This window comes from Eucalyptus grandis, chromosome 5 (genome assembly GCF_016545825.1).
Source record: "Eucalyptus grandis isolate ANBG69807.140 chromosome 5, ASM1654582v1, whole genome shotgun sequence".
NCBI classification, from domain to species: Eukaryota; Viridiplantae; Streptophyta; class Magnoliopsida; order Myrtales; family Myrtaceae; genus Eucalyptus; species Eucalyptus grandis.
The window spans coordinates 39,613,056-39,634,697 of record NC_052616.1 but is presented as its reverse complement, the minus strand read 5'-3'; the positions used below and the strand labels follow the sequence as shown (position 1 = coordinate 39,634,697).

At 37.7% G+C, this 21,642-nt stretch overlaps 1 protein-coding gene across 1 annotated transcript; it reads left to right on the top strand.

The window, feature by feature from the left end:
* Positions 1–447: 447 nt before the first annotated feature.
* LOC104446974 (protein NRT1/ PTR FAMILY 4.5) lies at positions 448–3,714 on the top strand. Its single transcript, XM_039313676.1, is given in 8 exon segments — positions 448–483; positions 589–651; positions 653–689; positions 1,499–1,682; positions 1,684–1,714; positions 2,023–2,463; positions 2,545–2,672; positions 2,871–3,714. Coding segments are annotated over 8 exon segments (1,764 nt in total).
* Positions 3,715–21,642: the final 17,928 nt, after the last annotated feature.

Here is a 21,642-nt window from a genome sequence, read left to right as displayed (position 1 = left end):
TAAAGTGGACGATGCATACCTTGAGTGAGTTAGGCTAAGACTGAGGTGTTTCATTTAGAATATATGAAAAGTCATTAATGTCCATAAAGCTCAGGATCTGCTCAAAAGGAATCATTGGCATGCACAAATTGAATAATGAGTCTTATCTTTGATAGTGAGATATGGAATTGCCCGCTACCCCTTGACTTGATTTTCTTTAGATTTAAGATTATATGCCCCACTTTTGTCGGAACCTTCGATCTTTCGTCACAAAATGTTATTGCATGAGGATTCATTTTTACCCTTTGGCTCTTTCCTCAACCGACAAATGAGCACTTCCATGAACAGCCTATAAAGTAGTTATTTTCTTTCATCTTTCTCAAATGGGAACCCTTCCGCTTTAAGTTTCTGCACTCGAACTCGTTAGATATATCCGCAAGAATTGTTCTATTTCCTTTCTTGATTCCTATGTTTACTGATAAAGGAAAACTGAACCTATCGATGGTATTTCTCTTTTCTCTCCATCGATTTATTTGCCTGAGTTTTGTGTAGGTTTCATCTTTTTCTTTGTTAATCTGTTCTTTTTTCCAACTAAACGTTGTCATCCAGGAGACTGAGGCTGAATTTGTTGAGGGGAAGGTGGATTGGAAGGGAAGAAAAGCTTTGAAGCACAAAGCATGGTGGGATGAGAGTTTCTTTGCTCATTCTGGGTAGGTTCTAATTTTGCTTCAATTGTCACTGCTTTAATCGCAGTCTTGCGCGCAGGGGATTTAGGACCTCTCAGAGTTTCACGTGTCGATTTCTAGACCAATGATAGTCGAGAGGTTCCTGCACCATGTTTGTCTCACTATTCCCTTTTTGTCTGATTTGAACATCACCTAAAGGTCTGCAAAAAGAAAAAAAAAAAAATGACATACATCCTTAAAGGACCGATGGCACAGATCCTGGGGAGGACTGCATTTGAGCATCCCCAGGCATTTATGCAAGTCGTGTGTCGTTGCAACTTTCTTTGTTCCTTCTTTTCCAAGAGCTCTTCATTAAATGCACCACGTGAGGCTTCACTTGTTCTTTCCTTTTGTCGGCTACGACAGAAGAAAATAGCAAAGGAAAGAAACAAAAGAAGTTAACGAAAGAGGACAAACAAAGCCCACAATTTTCTACTTAGACAAATCTCTCTCTCTCTCTTCATGATGGTCTTCCCTCCATTTCGACTCCGTCTCCTTCTACTATCTTTATTTTCACGTTCACATGGCTGCATAGATGAGTTCAAGACAACAAAAGAAACCGCTTCACGCTTGTTGAACCCACATGTAATCTTATTCGTCTGGCCAATATTTGATTCGCACATGGTTGAATTCACATATAGATTCGCTGGTCCGATTTTATTTAACGGCTCAAACTCAAGATATATTTTAAATATTTTTTATGAAGAAATTTGAATTGGCTAAATATCATAATGATCTAAAGCAATATTGACTTTTTTTTATCTCATTTTGGCTTAAAAATGCCAATTCCGCAGCAGCATTTGGTTTTGAGAGCTTGGCGATTGTAGCACTTGCTGTCAACTTGGTGACATACTTCAACGGAGTGATGCACTTTGAGCTGGCTGAAGCAGCTAACCAGCTCACAAACTTCATGGGGACTAGTTACATCCTCTCCATACTGGCAGCCATTCTCGCCGACACTTTCATTGGCAGATTCAAGACTGCTCATTTCAGCCTCGATCCAATTACTGGTACACATTGCCTGAATAGTTTGTTTAACACTACATAGTAACTGAATTTGCAATTGGTGTTACTGGTGATCTCTGAACTTTGTTTAGACTCGAACAAATTATCTAGCATTAAGAAAGGGCCATCCTAGACTATTTGTTGGTCCCTGGCAGCATGTTCAAATCTTTGGCCATGTTGACATATTAATTCCTCCAGATTTTAACTGATTCTAATTGTGAAGTATAGTGAAACCCTCTATAGACTATAAATGAGTCCATGAATCCATCAAAGCTCTTGAGCAACTCAACTCTACTTAGGAATGCTCAAACAGGGACTAGCACTCCTAACAGTGCAAGCTCACTACCCAAAGCTCCGACCACCGCCGTGCAACGTTTATCTTACTTCCCACTGCAAGAAAATCAGTGGTGGAGATGCTGCTCTCCTATTCCTCAGCCTATACTTGTTGGCAACCGGCAGCGCGGGCATGAAGGCCTCCCTGCCAGCCCATGGTGCTGACCAGTTTGATGAAAGAAATCCACGGGAGGCGAGGCAGATGTCGAGCTTCTTTAACTGCATCTTGCTGTCTGTATGCACCGGGGCGGTGGCGAGCCTGTCAGTGGTTGTCTGGATCCAAGTTAACAAAGGATGGGACTGGGGGTTTGGCTTGTCTACCTTTGCCATGATCTTGGCAATAATCATCTTCGCCGTGGGATTGCCACTGTACCGTATTCAGCTAGTTCAGAAATCGAATGCCATCATTGAAATCATTCAGGTATGAACTCATCATCTTCTTTCATATGTGTATTTCACTGCTCCAATTATTGTTTTATCTCGATCTTGTTCTTTTGTGCAGGTATATGTAGCTGCAATCAGCAAACGAGATCTTCAACTTCCTAAGGACCCGAAAGAGCTTTATGAACTTGATAAAGACGGAGAAGCAGCGTTGGAAGCAGAATTTTTACCTCACACTGAAAGTTTCAGGTTGATCCCACCTTTAGCAAGGATCAGCAATATTATATTAGACTCGCTAATTGCAAAAATAATAAGCATACTGGTTCGACTGTTCTGATTCAAAAAATATGCTGAAATCATATGAAAAATCAGAAGTAATGACAACCCAAAATTGAGCAAAAATCACATCTAAATTACTTCGATGGTCCTCCTCTTATTGCTTGTTAGGTTTCTTGACAAAGCAGCCATGCAGACAGCTTCTCCGGAGCAATATGGAGGTGCGAAAGGGCCAAATCGATGGGCGTTGTGCCGGGTCACACAAGTGGAGAATGCCAAAATCATATTAGGCATGGTCCCTATCTTCTGTTGCACCATCATCATGACTCTATGCCTTGCTCAGCTTCAAACCTTCTCCATCCAACAAGGCCAAACCATGGACACAAGCATCACTAGCTCCTTCCACATTCCACCAGCCTCCCTGCCCATCATCCCATTCGCCTTCTTGATTGTCATCATCCCAGTCTATGACCAGGTCTTTGTACCCTTTGTGCGCAAGCTCACAGGCCACCCTGCTGGCATCACGCACCTGCAGCGCATTGGGGTTGGTCTGGTCCTGTCCTCTATCTCGATGGCAGTGGCTGCGGCTGTTGAGGTCAAGCGAAAAGCTGTGGCAAGGAACCGCCACATGCTCGATGCGATGCCTGTGCTCCAACCTCTCCCAATCAGCGTGTTCTGGCTGTCCTTCCAGTACTTCATTTTCGGGATTGCGGACTTGTTCACATATGTGGGGCTCCTCGAGTTCTTCTACTCTGAAGCGCCGAAGGAGCTCAAATCGGTCTCAACTTGCTTCTTCTGGAGCTCCATGGCACTCGGATACTTCTTCAGCACGATAATGGTGAAGATCGTGAATGGTGTGACGAATGGGATAACGAGGAGTGGAGGCTGGTTGGCCGGGAACAACATTAACCGGAACCATTTGAACCTGTTCTACTTGTTGCTTTCCATGCTTAGCTTGATCAACTTCTTCGCCTATTTGATTACAGGAGTCACCAATGAAAGCAACACCAGGTGAGGAAGTGAGGGACTGTAACGTGGAAGTCAGATCGAATCACATCAGAAGCTGAATGTTGCTACAAATTGGTGTCCCTTGCTCTGCGTTGTGTGTAGGGAAAGGGTGGGTTCTTGAGATGTCATTTGGTGTTCATGACTGGAAGCAGTTGGTAAATTGGAGTGGAATCGTATGTTAATTCTCTATATTGTGGTGTATTTATTTTATATATTTGATTTTATGGATCTTAAAATACATAGTATTTTCTGTGATTTTGGAAATACAAATGTTGGGTTACAGGTATGTTATCACATAAACATAATTATGGTGTGATTCATTAATAAAAATTAAACTTTAGTATGAACTGAAGCTGGCTTAATGGGATACAACTATTATGAGATAGTAATTGAATTATGTATCGATGTGATGAGAAATAGTAAAAGGTTATACAACTTTTATTGCTCATGCATACTCCTTTACATGCCGGTAACCTTTGAATAATGGACGTCTTAAGAATCTGTGACCAAACTGATTGTACTAATTAACACATCTGCTGAATGTAGGTAATGTATGTCAGTTATGTCATTGCATATTGTACCTAAACTCATCTGGTCACTGGTTAATGTCCATTAAGTTGAATATTTTTTATTGTTTAGGAGTATGACAACATTTACATAGAGGAATAGTATCTACTATTAAAGTTTAGATATTTGGTTCTCTGGTTTGACTATACTGGTTGATTACAATGATAATTTGTTATTTTAAAAAAAAAAATTGGCTAATAAATCAGTTGTTGGCCTTGGAGTCATTTTTTGCCTTATGAAATTCATGAGTGATAATGGATCAGCTGTCAGGCTTGTCGATTTGGTGTACCCTGTATTACTATAATGTTAATTTGTGAGAAATCTTCTTGATCAACATTTTTTTTATGTTGTTCTGGTAATCTATAATCGGGGTGCACAAGAGATACTTTATTCTCTATTATGAGAAGTTTCTTGTGTTGCTGTGATTAGTGATCTCATTGGAATCTGTTTTTCAAGTTCGCTATATATATATGTATGATTAATTTTTATTAATGAATAAATCAATGTAATTAACATGATATGAGACTTTAGTGATTTACTGCCATTATCACTAAAGTTAAAATCACATGTATATGGTATATGTGAGAAGTAAAGTTTATATCCTTGGTATGAGAGTGTTTTAAGGATTTAATTGAGTAGTGATCGCCAAAGTGACACGCTTGATTGGGTTTGAGAAATTTCGGTCTCGTATGCTGATTGGGATGTCTCATGGTCTAATGCGTGGTCATACTCTCAAAGGAGGTGATTGTGTATTAGCTCATGGAGGGATACATGATAGTGTGGTGGAGGAATGATTGATCCTAGTGGTTCATATGCCAAAATGTGATGAATTCACGAAAATTAGAATATATTCTCATAACCACTATCATGTGGGGAGTGTACAACTACATGTCATGTATTATGCCCAAAGGTGATTATATGATTATGCGTATAACTTTATGAATGTGTACTTGTACGTCAAGTTAAACGGTGCTCACATGATGCTAATTATATACATTGCTTGTTTTTTAGTCACATTTTCTGTAATTAATAACTCCATTATTATTGAGATTTTTACTGCTTCAAATTTTAAGTAGTGGACATATGATTTGCTGCTTGGGAAAAGAGCAATAGAATTTGCTTACTGTTCATGAAGCGTTCTATTTAGGAACACTTGAAAAGTGGTTTGTCTACTGATTGCACTGCTAAAAGATGGTGAAAGCTTTAATGGCTTGAAGTTATGTTTTATCTAATACCAAAATTAGGACACATCTGCAAAGATTGTGTTTAAGTTCTAATGGCATATACATCTCGTATATGGTTGAAAATGTTGTTTCCAAAAAAATTTCTATTCAAGGAATAATCTCATACATGTCTAAAGGAAGAGTAGAAAAGTTGACAATGTTGATATTCTGTCTACTCTTAACGGTTATCTAAAGACTTCTATAGATTATTGTGGAAGTAAAATTACCGAGATAAAGAATAAAACAATTACAATTAGTCTTAAAAGGTTGTCAAGCTTAATAGTGGCCGTGAGTATTTTGGCAAGTATGACAATGCGAAATAGCTTAAAAGGTCATTTGTCAAATACTTGGTAGATTCTGAAGTAGTAACTTAATTACTATGCCCGAAAATCCTGACAAAAAAATTTGTCCGAAAGGCATAAATGCACCATATTGAACAATGTGATGAGTATGATTAGTAAGACTTATTTATCCGGTTTTCTGTGGGTTGATATTTTGAAAGTAACATTTTCACATACAAAAGGTGTTTCTTATCAAAGTTATTTCATAAAAAAATTTTGAGTTATAGACTGGACATAAATTACTTGAATCATATTAAATTTAGAAGTGTCATGCATAAATGAGGTTATCTAATTCAATATTAAGTTTATTAGAATTTAGATCCACTTGAAATTATTTTGTATCTTACTCAGATTGTTCGAAAGGGATATTCATTTTATGACCCTAAAGAAAATACAAGAATTATGGAATCACATATTATAAAGTTTCTACAGTTTAATGTAATTGTAGAGGATAGTTGCTCTAAGACTATTAATGATAATAGTGTGATGGAAGATCAATGTGTCTTTGTCTTGCCTATACAGACAATTGTGGTACAGACAATTGTGGAATCTCCTATACCATAGACTAAATTTGTTGAGGTTCAAGGTACTATTCTTAATATTATTATGATGAAATTTTTCTAAACCTCTCAAGTATAGAATGGAGTGGTTATAGCTTTACTCAGGATATTTATTAGGAAAAGATGATCAGTTATTCCACTAGACTATATAGTCTATTTGTGAAAGCATGACTGCAATATCTACTACATGGTTGATTTAGTGATATAAATGAATGTTGTTTCTTATCCTTAATCAAGTATGTGATTATATGCAATAAAAGATGATAAAGTTTTCACTCTAAAAGGGGTGGATAGTTTATAGTAAATAAATAATTATTTTTTTAAATATTCTTTCAGAGTGAATGTTGCATTAATAGTTCTTTTTGATTTGGAGTTACATTAAATAGATATAAAATCTATATAGTGCAATTGGAGGATTTTGCAGCAGATTCAAGTAAACTTATGTGTAAACTGAAAAGTTTTATTCATAGTTTTTAAGCAAGTTTCCAAACACTATTATTAAAGTTTCATAGTGTTGTTATTTTGTTCAATTGGGAACAAAGTAATTTAATATATACTGCAAGGTCAGTGGGAGGAAATTTATTTTTCTCATACTCTATATACGTGATATTTTGCTTACTAGTAGTAACTTGAGGCATGGCATCTTTTATCCTTTGTACTAAGATTCATAAAGATTGTTTTCGTCATATTATATTAGATTTTCTGAGGACATTTGTTGATTGTATTTTGGAAATATACAATATATATCATTGCAAGTCAGGAATTGCTCTTGTTTTTAAAGGTAATGGAATGAATCTATTACATTGCCCTTATTTAGATATTGAGAAAAACGCAATTAAATGGTGTACCTTGTTATAGTGCATTTAAAAGTATAATGTATGCTCAAATTTGCACTAGACTAAATATCGTCTTTGCAATGGAACTTCTAGGCAGAAATCAATCAAATTTAGGATGCGATCACTGGGTTGTTGTCAAAATGGTTTTAAGGTACTTAAAGAGGATAATAGATTATATGTTAATTTACAGACATGTTCAATTCTTACAACTAGTAAGGTATTCAGATGTAAACTTTGATGGCTATTAGGATGTCATGTGATCAATAATGGAATACATATTTATGTTAGCAGGAAGTGCAGTAAATAAAGTTCCATGTCATCTTTTACTATGTAACTAGTATTAGTGATATTCTTTTAGGCTGTTACTTGGGCTATTAGGCTCCAGAACCTTATAAAAGAGTTGATTGTTTTAATTTTATGAATAGACCCATACGGTTGTATTGAAATAACAAATTTGTAGCATAATTTATTTACTACAAAGGTCTCAAGGGTCTAAATATTTGGTGGTCAAAATTTTTTACTAAAAGGAAACGGTACAGAAAGGTGACGTAATAATATAATATATTTTCACAGATGATATGGTTGCAGATCCACTAATTAAATGCCTATGCCCATGTGTATTTGAGTGACATGTCATTAGCATGGGCATAGGAGCATCATGAGATGCTGTTGTTTAGTGAGAACTATTTTTGCTTTACTCATCTGTGTTCGTTACACTTTGTAACGGTTTGATATGTATTAACTTTTGCATTCAATAAAATATTTTTGAATGTGTTGTTACTATGTTGAATACATATTGATAAATTCTCAAGGTGTTGTATAAACCTTGAGTGAAGGCTAGGGGCATTCAGTTATTAGCCATGTGCATATGTCTTGTTATATATAAAGAAAGGTTAACCGTAAGGACAATGCATATGTGGGTTCATTAGAATCATAAAGCATTCTCTAGTGGCACAAGTTTTTGTAACGTTTAAGGTAAGAGAATGATGATTGGCAAATGAGATCTCTCTATGAGAGATGTTATCCATTCGACACATTACCATATTGAATCTATATCAATAAAGTTGAGAGCACTCGTGACCATGGAATGCTCTGTGTGTATACATGCAGTTACTATCATGATTCGGTGTTTAAGATTTTATGGGATATGATTAACTATTAAGAATTATCTCTAGACCAAATATGCACAAATACAGTACAATTTCAATTAATATAGTCTAAGTGAGAGAATATAATAATTTTCCTAATGTGGACTAAATTAATTGATATTGTAATTTACTGTTTTTACGGTTACCGTAAAATAGGTGTCACGCCCTAATCCTCTGGCACGCACACATCCCTTACTTTTGGTCGATTTTAAAAGCGATATCCCAGAACGTATCGCCGACCTTTTCATTTTAATATGCACATGCGGGAGCAATTATAATCCCTAGACAATAAAACAATGTGATAGAAAAGTAAGGCCATATTTTTCATATTGAAATTCACAACTACTCTTTTATACAAGCACCTCATAGTATATAATGCAATACTATTCTCAGGGGTCTGATCTAACCCTTATCCACATATAATCAAGGTATGACAAAACAAGATGGGATCTCAGTCCTCATCCAGGTCATACTCAGGATCCTCTTCATGGCCATCTTCTTCTCCAAAATGTTCCTTCTCATCTGGTTCCACATTAGGATTCTCCTCTTTAGATTTCTCCTCCTCAGGCTACTCATCAGGGTCTTGAAATGGTTATTCAATAACCATTGAGACCACGTCTCAGCAAGTTCTACCCCCTAAAACCTTATTAGTAAACTAATACACCTTAGGCTACCTAAGCATATCATGAGTTAGAGGACTTACCTTGGCCTCAGTTCCTTCTTGCAAGTTAGTATATATATCAAATATACATCATCACATCACATCACCCAATCAGATCGAATCATCGATCAATCGACCTAGTCAATTACATGTCATCCAAATTATCTCTTGATCGACCCCTTCCATACTTTATATAAGTCTAATCAACATCCAAGACTACTCACCCTAGATGATATATAGATAGTATGTTATCTTATCTCCAGTTGACATATAGAGTTATTGAGCTGTCAAATCATACCGTACTATCTCTAGATGATCTGTAGGATTATCAAGCCGGTATATCTTACCGTACTGTCTCAAGATAATTTGTAGAGTCATCGAGTTGGTAGATCATACCGTCCTATCTCAAGATGACATATAAAGTCACTGAGCCGGTATACACACAATTTATCATACCGTACTGTCTCTAGATGTTCCGTAGAGTTATCGAGCCGGTAGATCATACAATTTATCATACCGTACTGTCTCAAGATGTTCCGTAGAGTTATCGAGCCGGTAGATCATACAATTTATCATATTGTACTATCTCAAGATGCTCCGTAGAGTCATCGAGCCGGTAGATTATACCGTCCTGTCTCAAGATGCTCTGTGGAGTCATCAAGTCAGTATACATGCCATTCCAAGCAAACAATCAAATAATCAATTTTATCCTTTCCGATAAAATGTCGTGTGTGGATACACGATCGGCCCTAACCAAAATATAATAATTTCATTTTTCACAAAACCCACCATTTTATATAGTCCACCAAAATATTTTTGGTGTTGTCAACTAACGCCCGGTTATTTTTCAATCAATAACCAAAGATTATTCCATTAAAGGATAATATTCAATTTCACAAATAATTCAATTCAGAATAAAATAAAGCTCAATTAAATAAACGAACTGCGCACGACAATCAGCACAAAATTCTGGTCACTAGCTATCCTAGTTGAATTTCTGGAAAATATATAATTAAATAATTAATTTGAAAAATTAATATTTAATTCCTAAAATTCCACTTGTGCACGAATTGCTTAATTAACACCCGATAAGGGTCGGGAAAAATCCCTAGTAGCATTCAATAAATAGTATGGGCCATTCTCTACTTAAGTACACTAATTATTTCACTAATATGCAATGCAATTACCTAATAATCGCTAATCTACTCTAATCTAATCACCTAATTGCACTTAATTAAATCTAATAAACCCTTAAGCATAATTAGCAAACTAAGAAAGCATTAGTGAGTAAAACTCACTTGGCAAAGTGAAGACCGGAACACCGCGATGACGACGCAACGGCGGCCGAACTTGGGCTCGCGACGACACCTGCGAGCTTGGACTTGGCTACAGACTGGGCCTGCTTCACGGGCCCAAGATGGGCTGAACTACTAAATTTGCTGGGCTTCAAAGCTGGGTTGAACTTCAAATGGGCTGAAGACTGCTGGATTGGGCCTGACTGAAATTAATAGGCTAAAGTTGAAGTGCACTTGGGCTGCTGAACTCAAGATGGGCTGAAGCTACGGGCTGCAAATGGCCCAACTGCTGGGCCGAATTGATGCAGGCTTCAAGTGGGCTGAATTGCTAAATCTTTGGACCGAAGTTGCTGAACTTCATGGGCTGGCTTGCGTGAAGTTTTTGGGCCGGGCGAAGGAGCAGCAAAGGCCGTCGTTGGGTCTCGACATTTGAAGACCGATTGGAGCCTTCGGGCAGCTGGACGCTGGCCTTGTGGTGCTGAGGGCTGTCAATTGTGGTGGTCTTCGATGCTGGTTTGTTGACCATGATGTGGCTGCAGTCTCGGTGGATGAAGGCACGCGCGGCAGATGATGGCAGAAGTGGCCGCTCGGTGGATTTGCTGGCTCAACAAACCGCCTAAGAAGATGCAAGGTTGACTGAAGCTTCGATGGACCTCGACACCGTGGCAGCTTGGAGTGAAGACCGAAGGAAGTGGACGGCTGCTGGCGGTGGAATGGGCTGCACGAAGTGGAAGCAAGCTAGCAGAGAAGTCAGTGAAGCTGAGGTAAACGTGGACTGCTCGAAGAGGGTGAATTCGGCAGAGATGTACACTAATGGAGCACGCGGCAGGTGGCCGAAGTTGCTGGTTGAGGTCGTGTGGTGATGAGGCTACTTTGGTTGATGTGGTGGCAACAGACGTTGGCAAACCGAAGCAGAGATGGAGAGGATTCGTTGGTCAAAAATGCAACTTCGGTGGATTTTATGGCTAGTTTGTTGACCATGAGCTGGCGGTGTGAAAAGGAATCGTGGCTGAAGCACGCTCGGTTCGTGAGCTGCAGTCTCGCGGGTTGAAGAAGAGAGTAACTAGAGAAATTGGTGGGCGTGGGGGTGAAAGCTTGAGGGGGATGAGTCTGCACGTGAAGAAGAAAGTGGGATGGCTCGAGGGAAGGCAAATGAAAAGATCGGCAGAAGCAGGTGGAGAAAAAGCATGCGTCCGAGAGAGGAAAGAGAGGAGAGGGGGAACAAAAAGTCAAGCCATTATCCCCATAATCATCAAACCTTAGCCATCCCATTTATTGCTTGTCCCCCATTTCTTTCCAACCTTAATATTCACAAATAAACCAAATTGAAGCCCAAAATTGCTGCATTTACCTAAATCCAAATTTCACCAATATTAACTTCAATTCCTCACTCAAATCTCCAAATCGAGGTCCAATTTCGATGAAAGAAAATATCGAACAATTTTCTACAAGTCCTTGACACTCAAAGACTTGGCTCGGAAGTCCAATTTCCTTTAATTGAGCCCGTCCGAATTTCCGCTAATTTTCCGCGGCATTCGAATCCATTTTCTGTAAAAATCTCAGAATATTTGAAAAATCTTTTGAGACTGAGTTGACGTTCCTAAAATAGCTCGTGACATCACATAATCTTCAATTTCTGAAATCGGACTCAATTGACGGTTAATTTCACTCCGACGTGCTTTTAGCATGACTTAGATTACCGGGTAGTTTTCAGAATTTTTTAGGACAAATGACCCGTTGTCGATTTTCTTCGAACCACGATGAACCAACTCGAACCATTGGCGATTTTCATTTATCGTGAAAATCTCGAGAATTCAAATCAAATTAGTGCCGGTCGAGAAGAGTTTTCCAATTTAGTGGAGTCATCTAGGATTGATCATTCATCACAGTCGAACCGACCTATCTCTCGATCTTAATTTGATTTTTAACTGTGCCATAATGATCTCTAAAGATGAGCACGGTCTAGAAATCGATTCTTGGTCGAATTTTCAAATCTATTTTCCTTAAAGTCCTTAATAACTTACCAAGTTAGTCTAGTTAGCCAACTCAGAAAAAAACACTATAGTCATTTCGATGAAATGCCCGATTTATTTAATCGAAATCCGAACCTGAAAATCTGGATGTCACAATAGGATTGATCTAAGGTGAGATAGAAGGTTTCTTAATTAATTTAATATAAAACTGGCTAGTGTGAATCGAGTTGAGCTTGGCCCATAATGAGGGGGCTTAGCTGAAAACATTATAAATAGTGCTCAAGTCTCTCCTCTAACCCTAATTCTCACATGTATCCTCACCTAAGGAGCGTTTACCTAACACTAAATGTGAGAAGCATCGGTAATCTAGTTTTTCCCCATTCTTTCAAGGGTTGGAACCAAGTCGAATTCCTCTGGCTTGCTTTTGATTGGATCACTGTCCTTGTGTGGGTAAATTTTGGGTAAATATATGTGTTTTGCTCTTTAGTAGCATGACATGAACTTACGAGACTTTATATGCATCTGTCTGCATTACTACGTTATGACAGGATATAGGTAGGTCCAAACGGCTAATCCTAATACCACATCTAAGGACTTAAATGGCCATAGATTTATCAAAGCAAGGTAGTGGCGTGAAATTGTAGGTGGAACTCCCTTTATTGACTCTGTTTTGACTGAGTCGTTTACCGCCTTGACGTATCACTCGTTACGAGCTGAAAGGCCCGAATTTGGAAGTCGGTTCCTCGAATAACCGCTCTATATCACGACATTTAAGAACACAAATGATAACTATTCTGTTTTAAATTTTATTTTTATTTCAGAAACAGATTTTCCTATTTTTATTTCCCGAATGAGTTCTCGAGCAAAAATATATGTTAGATAATGGAGGTATGGACACCTGGAGTACCAAAACTTGGCACGGAGGGACACTTTAGTGCCAAAAGTTAGAAAAGCGACATTTAAGTGGCAAAATCGGAGCAAAATAGACCGCTTAAGTGCAAATCCAGCTAAAATGCTGACGTGATGATTTTCTCGACGAGGTAAATGCAAAACAATGTCGTTTTGCACGATGTGGCTAAAAAATACAAAAACGACGTCGTTTTGTCTCTAACATGGTAAAAATTTAATATAAAAATTAAATTAATTAAATTAAAAACTAATCTATTTAAAACATTTAAAAATAAAAATTCAACTATTAAAAGGGGGAGACTGTTGAGCCTCGCCACCGCCGGACCCGGCCGACGCTCCCCCACTGCCGCCGGCCCTTTCAAGAACAGCGGGAGGCAGAGCGGCAATGAGGGCTCAACCTCAGCCCGCCGCCTCCTCTCCCCCACCCTTTTTAAAAATTAGTTTATATTATTTTATTAGAATAATAATTTATTTTTATAATTAAATTAAATTAATTTTTATATTAACATTTGAATCCGCTTAAAAATGACGTCGTTTTTGCCTTTGTTTGTTGAGTCAGAGTTTCGGCGAGCCACGTAGAAAAAAAAAATTGTCACGTAGGATTTCCAGTGGGATTTGTTGGAGATGGCACTTAAGTGTCCCACTTTTCAAAAAAAGTGGCATTTAAATGTCATTTTCCTAACTTTTGGTACTTAAGTGTTTCTCCGTACCAAGTTTTGACACTTGGGCTGTACTTTGTCCTTAGATAATGATACAAAATTTCTGTTCCCAGAATATAGATGTGTTTGATAATGACACAATTTCTCTTTCTTGGGTGATTAGTGTCAATGGTTGGCAAACAACAATGGCAAGTGGTGGGTGGCAGCAGTTGGATGCTCAGTAGTGAGAGTGAGTGATAAGAAGAGAATTTTCTTATTTTTATTCTAGAAATAAAGATCTCATTTTTATTTTAAACTTATTTTGGGATTAAAAATTTGCTCCAAAAATAAAATAAAAATGAAATTACATTACTAAAGGATCTCGAGAACGGAAAAATAGTTTTTGTTAAAAATAAAATGATTATCATGTGTGCACTAAATGATCTCATATTTTGCATTCTCATTTTAATCATTGTCTATCTGCTTGACTTGCATCATGTCTTAGCATCCCTTTGCCCAAAAAGAAAATTGAGAAAATTTTCAAAAAAGTCATTGATCTATTGCAATTGTATCTTTTTTTTTTAATTAATTCAGTCTTAAATTTTTATATTTATGTCAATTTATTTCTTCCAATCAATTTTGGTTAGTCGTCTTGATAGATATCACCGTCTAACCGACACTAACGTTAGTAATTGTTTAATAAAATTTTATTTCTTTTTCAAATTTTTATTAAAGTTTTAATCTTTTATTTTATTTTCCTTATTTCTTTTTCTTTTCTTCCTACTTTTGTTTTTTGCCCCACAATATCCAACGAGGGCTTTGGGCAAGGCCAACCTTGCCATGGCCTTACCGGTTGCAAGCAAAAGTGGCCTCGCCCACAGCTAGCAAGGCCATGGTTGCCTTCGCTTGTAGGCCCCTAGGCCTTTGCGAGGCACGATTGCCTTCAATCAGCCTTGCCAGCCACTATCGGAAAAAAAAAAAAAAAAAAAAGGAAGAAAAAAAAAAAAGAAGAAGAGAAAAGAACAAATTAATAAAAGAAATCAAAAAAGAAATAAAACATTATTAAAATTGTTGACCTTTGCGGAATGGGGATGTATGCTTTGCTTTCGCACACCCATATGATGTGGGTCTTGGCGCGACAAGGCCTTTTCATTGGATCATCAGTAGACGAGAGAGGGCCAAGAAAATTGGCATTTTCTGTGGCAAAACATTTTCCAATAATAGAAAAATATCTTTTAAACTAAGGAAAAATGTTTCTCGCTTTTGAGATAGAAGAAAACCTTTTCCATATCTTCTTTTATCTCACTTTCTTTCATCAAATGCCTTTTCCTTTTATTTTACTTTTAATTTTATTTTATTTAAAAAATCCATTTTAATTTTTTTTTCATTATTGTTCTTTTCTTTTACTACTTTTTCTTTGGCTCGTCGCCCTAAGGCGAGACTCTACCTCACCTCGCCCCGAGCTCACTCAAGGCTGTTAGGCACACTTGGGCCTCACCCATTCAACGAGTTGGGTGGGGCTCGAGCCTTGCCCAAGATTGCTAGAGGTTCGCTAACCTCCTAACGACCTCGAGCAAGGTTGGCAAACCTCTGGCGACCTCAAGCAAGGTGCCTTACCTAACTCGTTGGATCTAGTGAGGCTTGAGCTTGCTCGACAATCTTGAGTGAGCTCGATCTCGCTAGTATCTAACGAGCTCGAGCCTTGTCAGCTTGTGGCGAGGCTTGAACCCACTTGACGGCGGTTGGAAAATGAAAAAGAAAAGAGAAATAAAATTCGATTTAAAAAATTAAAAATCAATTAAAAATCAATTTTAAAAATAAAATAATAAAAAATTATTGAAAAAGAGTGCGTGGAGAAAAATTTCCCTAACGAATATAGAAAAATTATCTTATATTCAAGCTTTAGCTGCACACTAGAAATTAATTATATTTTCTTGAAAAATATTTTCTAAAAACATCACATTTTCTACGAAATGACCGGAGCACAGAAAATAACTTCTAGGAAAATATTTTCCAAATTCTTTGGTATTTGTTTCAATGAAAATGAATTAATTGAGGAAAACATTTTCCATCAATGGAAACAAGCTTATAAAATAGGGGAAATGTTTTCTACTTTTCAAGTTGGATAAAACACTTTACATATCTTTTTTCACTTCACTTTTTTTTTCTTTTTTTCACAAAACACAATTTTCTTTTCTTTTTATATTTTTTTGAAAAATCGAGTTTTTATTTAATTTAATTTAACTTTTTTTTTTCTTTTCTTTCTTTTTCTTATTCTTCTTCCTTGGTCGGTTGCCAATAACTGATGACTGGCCATAGGTGAGCTCGAGCCTTGCCATAGTCCAATGAGGCCTGAGCTTGCTCATGGTTGATGGGTGAGCTAGGGCCTTGTCGGAGGTCGCCAAAGGCTAGCAAGGCTCTGGCCACCTTGAGTAAGGCTCGAGCCTCTCCCAGCTCACTGGCCTTAAAGAGAGCTTGGCCTCGTTAGTATTTAGTGAGCTGGAGCTTTATTGGCTTGTGGTGAGGCTTGAGCTTGCCTAGGGTTGGTCGCCAGCCATCCCCATGGCCGGCTATTGGCTGAGGAAAAGATGAAAAAGAAAGAAAAGGAAAATGAAAGATATGATCTTAGGATTGGTTTTTTTAAAAAAAATTATTAAAATGAGTGAATGGAGAAAAAGATTTTTCATGTCAAAGAGTGGAAAATGTTTTTCACTTTATTTTCAAGTTTCTATTGAATATAAAAAGATATAGCTATTTTTCTAAAAAAATATTTTTTAGAAACGTTATATTTTTTGAGAGATGAATAGAGTCTGAAAACATAAACCTTAATCTAATGAGGACTCAAGGCCTGTTTGGTTTAACTTTGGGGAAATGCAAAGTCATTTCCCAAGTATCCTTGAGTAAATGGGCATTCTCTGAAAGCAAACGTGTTTGGAAGTGTATATTTTGCAAAGTAATTTTCAGGTGAAAAAAAGAAAAGAAAAGAAAATGGAGGAGGAGATGGAGCTACGTGATCGTGGGGAGCGGCTGGTGGTGGTGGTGGTGAAGCGGTGGTGGTGGCGATGGTGGGAGGCAGCTCGCCCGAGGTCGCGCAACCCAGCGACGTCGCCAAGGTCCCGCGACCCAGGTGACGCCGCCTAAGGTCACGCGACCCAAGGCGTCGCCGAGGTCGTGCAGCTCAGTGTGAGCGTCGCCCGGGTCGGCCGACTCGCCCGAGGCCGCGTGACCTCAGAGGCAAGCGCCGCCTAAGACCGCACGACCTGTGACGCCCGAGGCCCCGCGACTCATGCGGCGTCGCTTGGGTCGCGCGGTCTTAGGTGACGCCCGGGTCGCTCGACCTCGGGCGCGATGCTTGAGGTCATGCGACCCGAGGCGACGTCACCGAGGTCGCGCGCCTCAGCGACGCCGCCTAAGGTCGAGCGACCTAGGCGATGTCGCCCGAGGTCGCGGCCTCAAGCAATGCGGCCTAGGTCGCTCGACCTCGGCGGTGGCGCCGGGTCGCGCGACCGAGGTGACGCCCGAGGTCGCCCGACCTCGGCCACCTCGGCCGAGCCCGGCGGCCAAGCGCCGCCCACCATGAAGAAGAAGACGAATGGCGAAGAAGATGGGCGGTGAAGAAGGCGATGAACAAGGACTCGGAATCGCATCTCCGTAATGGGAATGCTCAAAGCAGCCCCAACCCAACATTGGGCTTTTAACATTGGGGATGCTGGCATTGGACAAATGGGCATTCAAAAACGCATGCCAAACACAAAATATTTTTCCCAATGGGCTTTAGGAGTTTTGGGAAAGCTGTACCAAACAGCCCCTCACTTTATCTATAGGACACCTTTGTTAAAAAAAAAAAAATCTATGGGACACCTGCCTCATTTCCATTAGGTCACGTGTGATCTCACGTCGAGGAACGTCAGACCATACGTGACCTTTCCATGGTCGTGTGATGTGACGTCAACACTTTACTTTCTGTCACAGCCGTGAGGAGTTCATTTCTATTCTACTTCTAATTTTCCCAAGCTCCAAGAGAGAAAATCGCCTTCCATGGTCGTGCCATTTGATCTGTCGTCTCTTTAATTGGACTATTTTTTATTTTTTTTATCGCGGGTGCTCTAGGAGATTGATTTTTTTTTTTTGAAAGACTAATAATCTATTTATTTTGTGAAAATGAGTAATTTAAAAATATTTTCCTAAAAATCATAATTTGTCTAACTTATGAAATTGAATGAACAAAAATTATTCTCATTGTTCATGAAAATATCTGGACAAAAATTGTTATCACTAATAAATATTTTTTTATCAACTAATTATTTTAAACAATATAAGTAATCATTTTTAGAAAAGTAGTTTCTAATAATTCATTTTTCATGAAATAAACGAATCTTAAAAATTTGAAAACAAAATCTTGTATATTTTTCTCACCCTTTTGGGTGCATTTAGTTCAATATTTTGAAAGCCTATTTGGGAAATGCAAAATAGTTTAGCTTGAAGGGTTTTGGGTAAATGTAAAGGCCATTTGATAAGCTACATTTTGAAAAACAAATTTGAGAGAAATGTTGTTTAGTAAAAACACATTTGAAAAACTCTTTGGGTGACGAATATTAATTTTTTAATTTTTTTAAATTGAAAAAATAATGTATGCAACTTTTTAAATATAAATTTTGACAATAATACTAAAAAAACCAAATATATATAATTTTAGGGGAAAAAAAGACCAAAATATTTGCTGGTCCAGAGAAGGGCTACGACCGTCGATGAGTCGATGTAGTGTTGGCGGCCGTCCGTCGAGGTCGGTTGAGGCTGAGCAACCTCTGGCGGCGCGAGAGGTCGGGCGACTCAAACAATGGTTGCCTAGGTCAACCGAGGTTGTGTGATCTCTTGCGGCCCTCATGAGGGTCACACGACCCTCACCGGAGGTCCCGACCTTGGACGATCTCGATCAATGGTCACCGACGCAAGGTCTAGCTCGTTGGCTGTCATAGCCCTTCGTTGGATTGGCGAAGGGTTCAATCCCTTTTCAATAAAAGAAATAACAAGGGATAGATTGAAAATTTGAAAATTTGGTGAGGATAGTTTTAGAAGAAAAAATGAGTTTAAGCATTTGGCCAGATGCTGAAAGCTTAATACTAGTCCCTATTAGCATTAGGGTTTTAACATTCCCAATGTTGACTTTCACTTGAAAACTCCTTTAAAATAATTGTCAAACGGTTCAGCATTTCTTCAAAGGGCTTTGCTGGCTCCTTTTGCGTTGGACGGGACAAACATTCCTTAGCCAACCTTCTAGAAACGAAGGGTTGGCAAAGGGGACGAACAGATACTTGCAGAGGTAAAAATCTTTCCTTTATTTTTTAGTTTTTATTTCATTGTCCACCTCTTTCTTTTAATATATATTCAATAAATAATACCTCACAATCATAGATGTAAACAATAACGAGCCGGCAAAGGACACCATGCCCACTTCCGTCTTACGCGTCACCGGTGCATGCGAGCTTGGAAATTCATCAGAATTCGGAAGTTCCATTGGAAACAAACAACTCACAAGTCCTATTCAAGCCTCATCAATCAAACCTATCACATCTGACAGTTTTGCTAGCGAAGGGAATTTTCGGACGCAACACGATCCAATGACTTCACCGAGGAGAAGGCAAGATAGCGTACTTTTCATTTGTGACTTTCGAATTCCGATTAGTAGATTAATACTAAGGATTGGGTGATTTATATCCTAATAAATTTATCATATTCAATTGAGGTACCTAATTATATAGTACATCGCTTTCGTTAATACATTTAGCGAAGTTGTTACGTAGCTGAGTTTTTGAAAGAATCTAGCGTATCTAGTTGAGAGAGAGAGCAAGATGTCGGACTGATTTGCACTTCGTCATATCCTGGTTGACTTAGTCGCTAAACGTGACTATTAAAGCTTGACATTTTCATATTAAGGCTAAGATTAAGATTAGGACTATATTGTGACAAATTGATTGGGATGTTACGTGGTTATCTTAAAAAAGGAATTTGAGTCTGTTGTCATGAAGAGTATTCCTCTTGCATTTGGTTACTTGAGGTTGGAAATAACTACAAAGTAAAGAGAAAAAGCAGTAGAATAAGAAAAAACATCAAACAAGCAACTCTAAGAAAATTATCCAATTAGTTATAAACTTATTGTACGGATGCTAATTTAGTTCTAAACGTTTTAATTTTACCAACTTAATACTAAACTTTTTCCTACAATTCCAATGTAATTCTTTTGGTCAATTTTTGCCAAAAAGTTGTTGATGTAATGATCCGATCATCAATAGCTGTCCCATTTGGCACATCACCATATCATTGATTTCTTGAGAAAAACAATTGGATGGATAATATGGAAATTTTGCACAAAGATTTATAATTAAATTGGTAAAATTGGAAAGTTTAAGATTGAATTGACACCCATATAATAGTTTGCGATAAAGTGGACAATTTCCCAAACAAATTCCAAAGATTAGGCATCGTGTTAAGTGTGGTTTTAGTCCTCTAAGTTTTGTGTTTGCCTTATTTGGTTTATCTAAGTTTAAGTTTTTTTGATTTGTACAATTTGGTCTTCTAAGTTTTATTTTGTGCAATCAAGTACTCTAATTTTTCCATCTGTGGATGCCATGATTTATTCAAAATAGGGCTCGAAATGGACCTTATTTCAAATAAAGATTTAAAGTGTCATGTTAGTATTAAAGAAGAGCTTGACCTAACTAGCTGGTTGAGGATATGATTTATTTTTTTAAATTTTCTTTTCTTTTTCTTCCTTTTTTTTCTTTTTCTATTTTTTCCCAAAAAGAAACTCAAAAAAGAAAATGTTAAAACTAAAAAAGAAAAAGAAACACAAATAATTAGAAAAAAAAACAGGCAAAAGGGCCGGGCTAGCCCTCCCGCCTGTATATTTAAAAAAAAATAGCCTTTTCTTTTTCCTTTTTCAATTTGTCTTTTTTGGAAAGAAAAAAAAAATAGAAAAAGAAAAAAAAAAGAAAGAAGCTTTTTTAAAATGTAAATGATGGAAATTCCCTTGATCGGCTGCTAAGGTTAAGTTCTTCTTTGATACCGACATGACACTTCAGCCTCTTATTTGAAATAAGTTCCACTTTAGGCTCTTCTTTGAGAAAATGAGGGCCCTTAATGTCCTTATTTAAAATAATATTCACTTTAGGCTATTATTTGAGAGAAAAAAAAGGCACTTCGGGTCCTTATTTGTCCCATTGAGTTGCCATTGCTTATGCGATTAAAAATGGGAGGTGATGCTAATATGTTGCTAATTGCACGCTTGAGATTAGCAAAAGACAAATTGGGAAAATAAAAATTAGATCCTAATTTAATAGTATTAGTTATTACGGGTAAATGAAGCATTTGATTGCATACATTAAGAAACTTAAAAGACTTGATTACACAAAATAACACTTTGAGTAACAAATTGCATAACTTGAGAAAGATAGCAAAAAGGGCTTGATTTCGCAGAGCAAAGGTAAGGGACCAAATCCCACAAACATTGAAACTTAGACGACTAAAGTTCTACTTAATTCTTTAGGTTACTAAACATATAATCTCATATGAAAAGATGTACCATCAGACTTTCTTAGTAACGACAAGGTACCATGGGAATGATCATAGGCAAGAAGTGTCTAAACAACGTGTGACTTCTAACAGGCTTCTTGAATGATAAAGAGAGTTGAAATACACTAAGAAATGCATTAACCAAAGGGAAAGTTTTTCCTAGCTTATGTACGTGAAACTAAAATAGATGTCTTTAGGTATAACATGCATTAGTT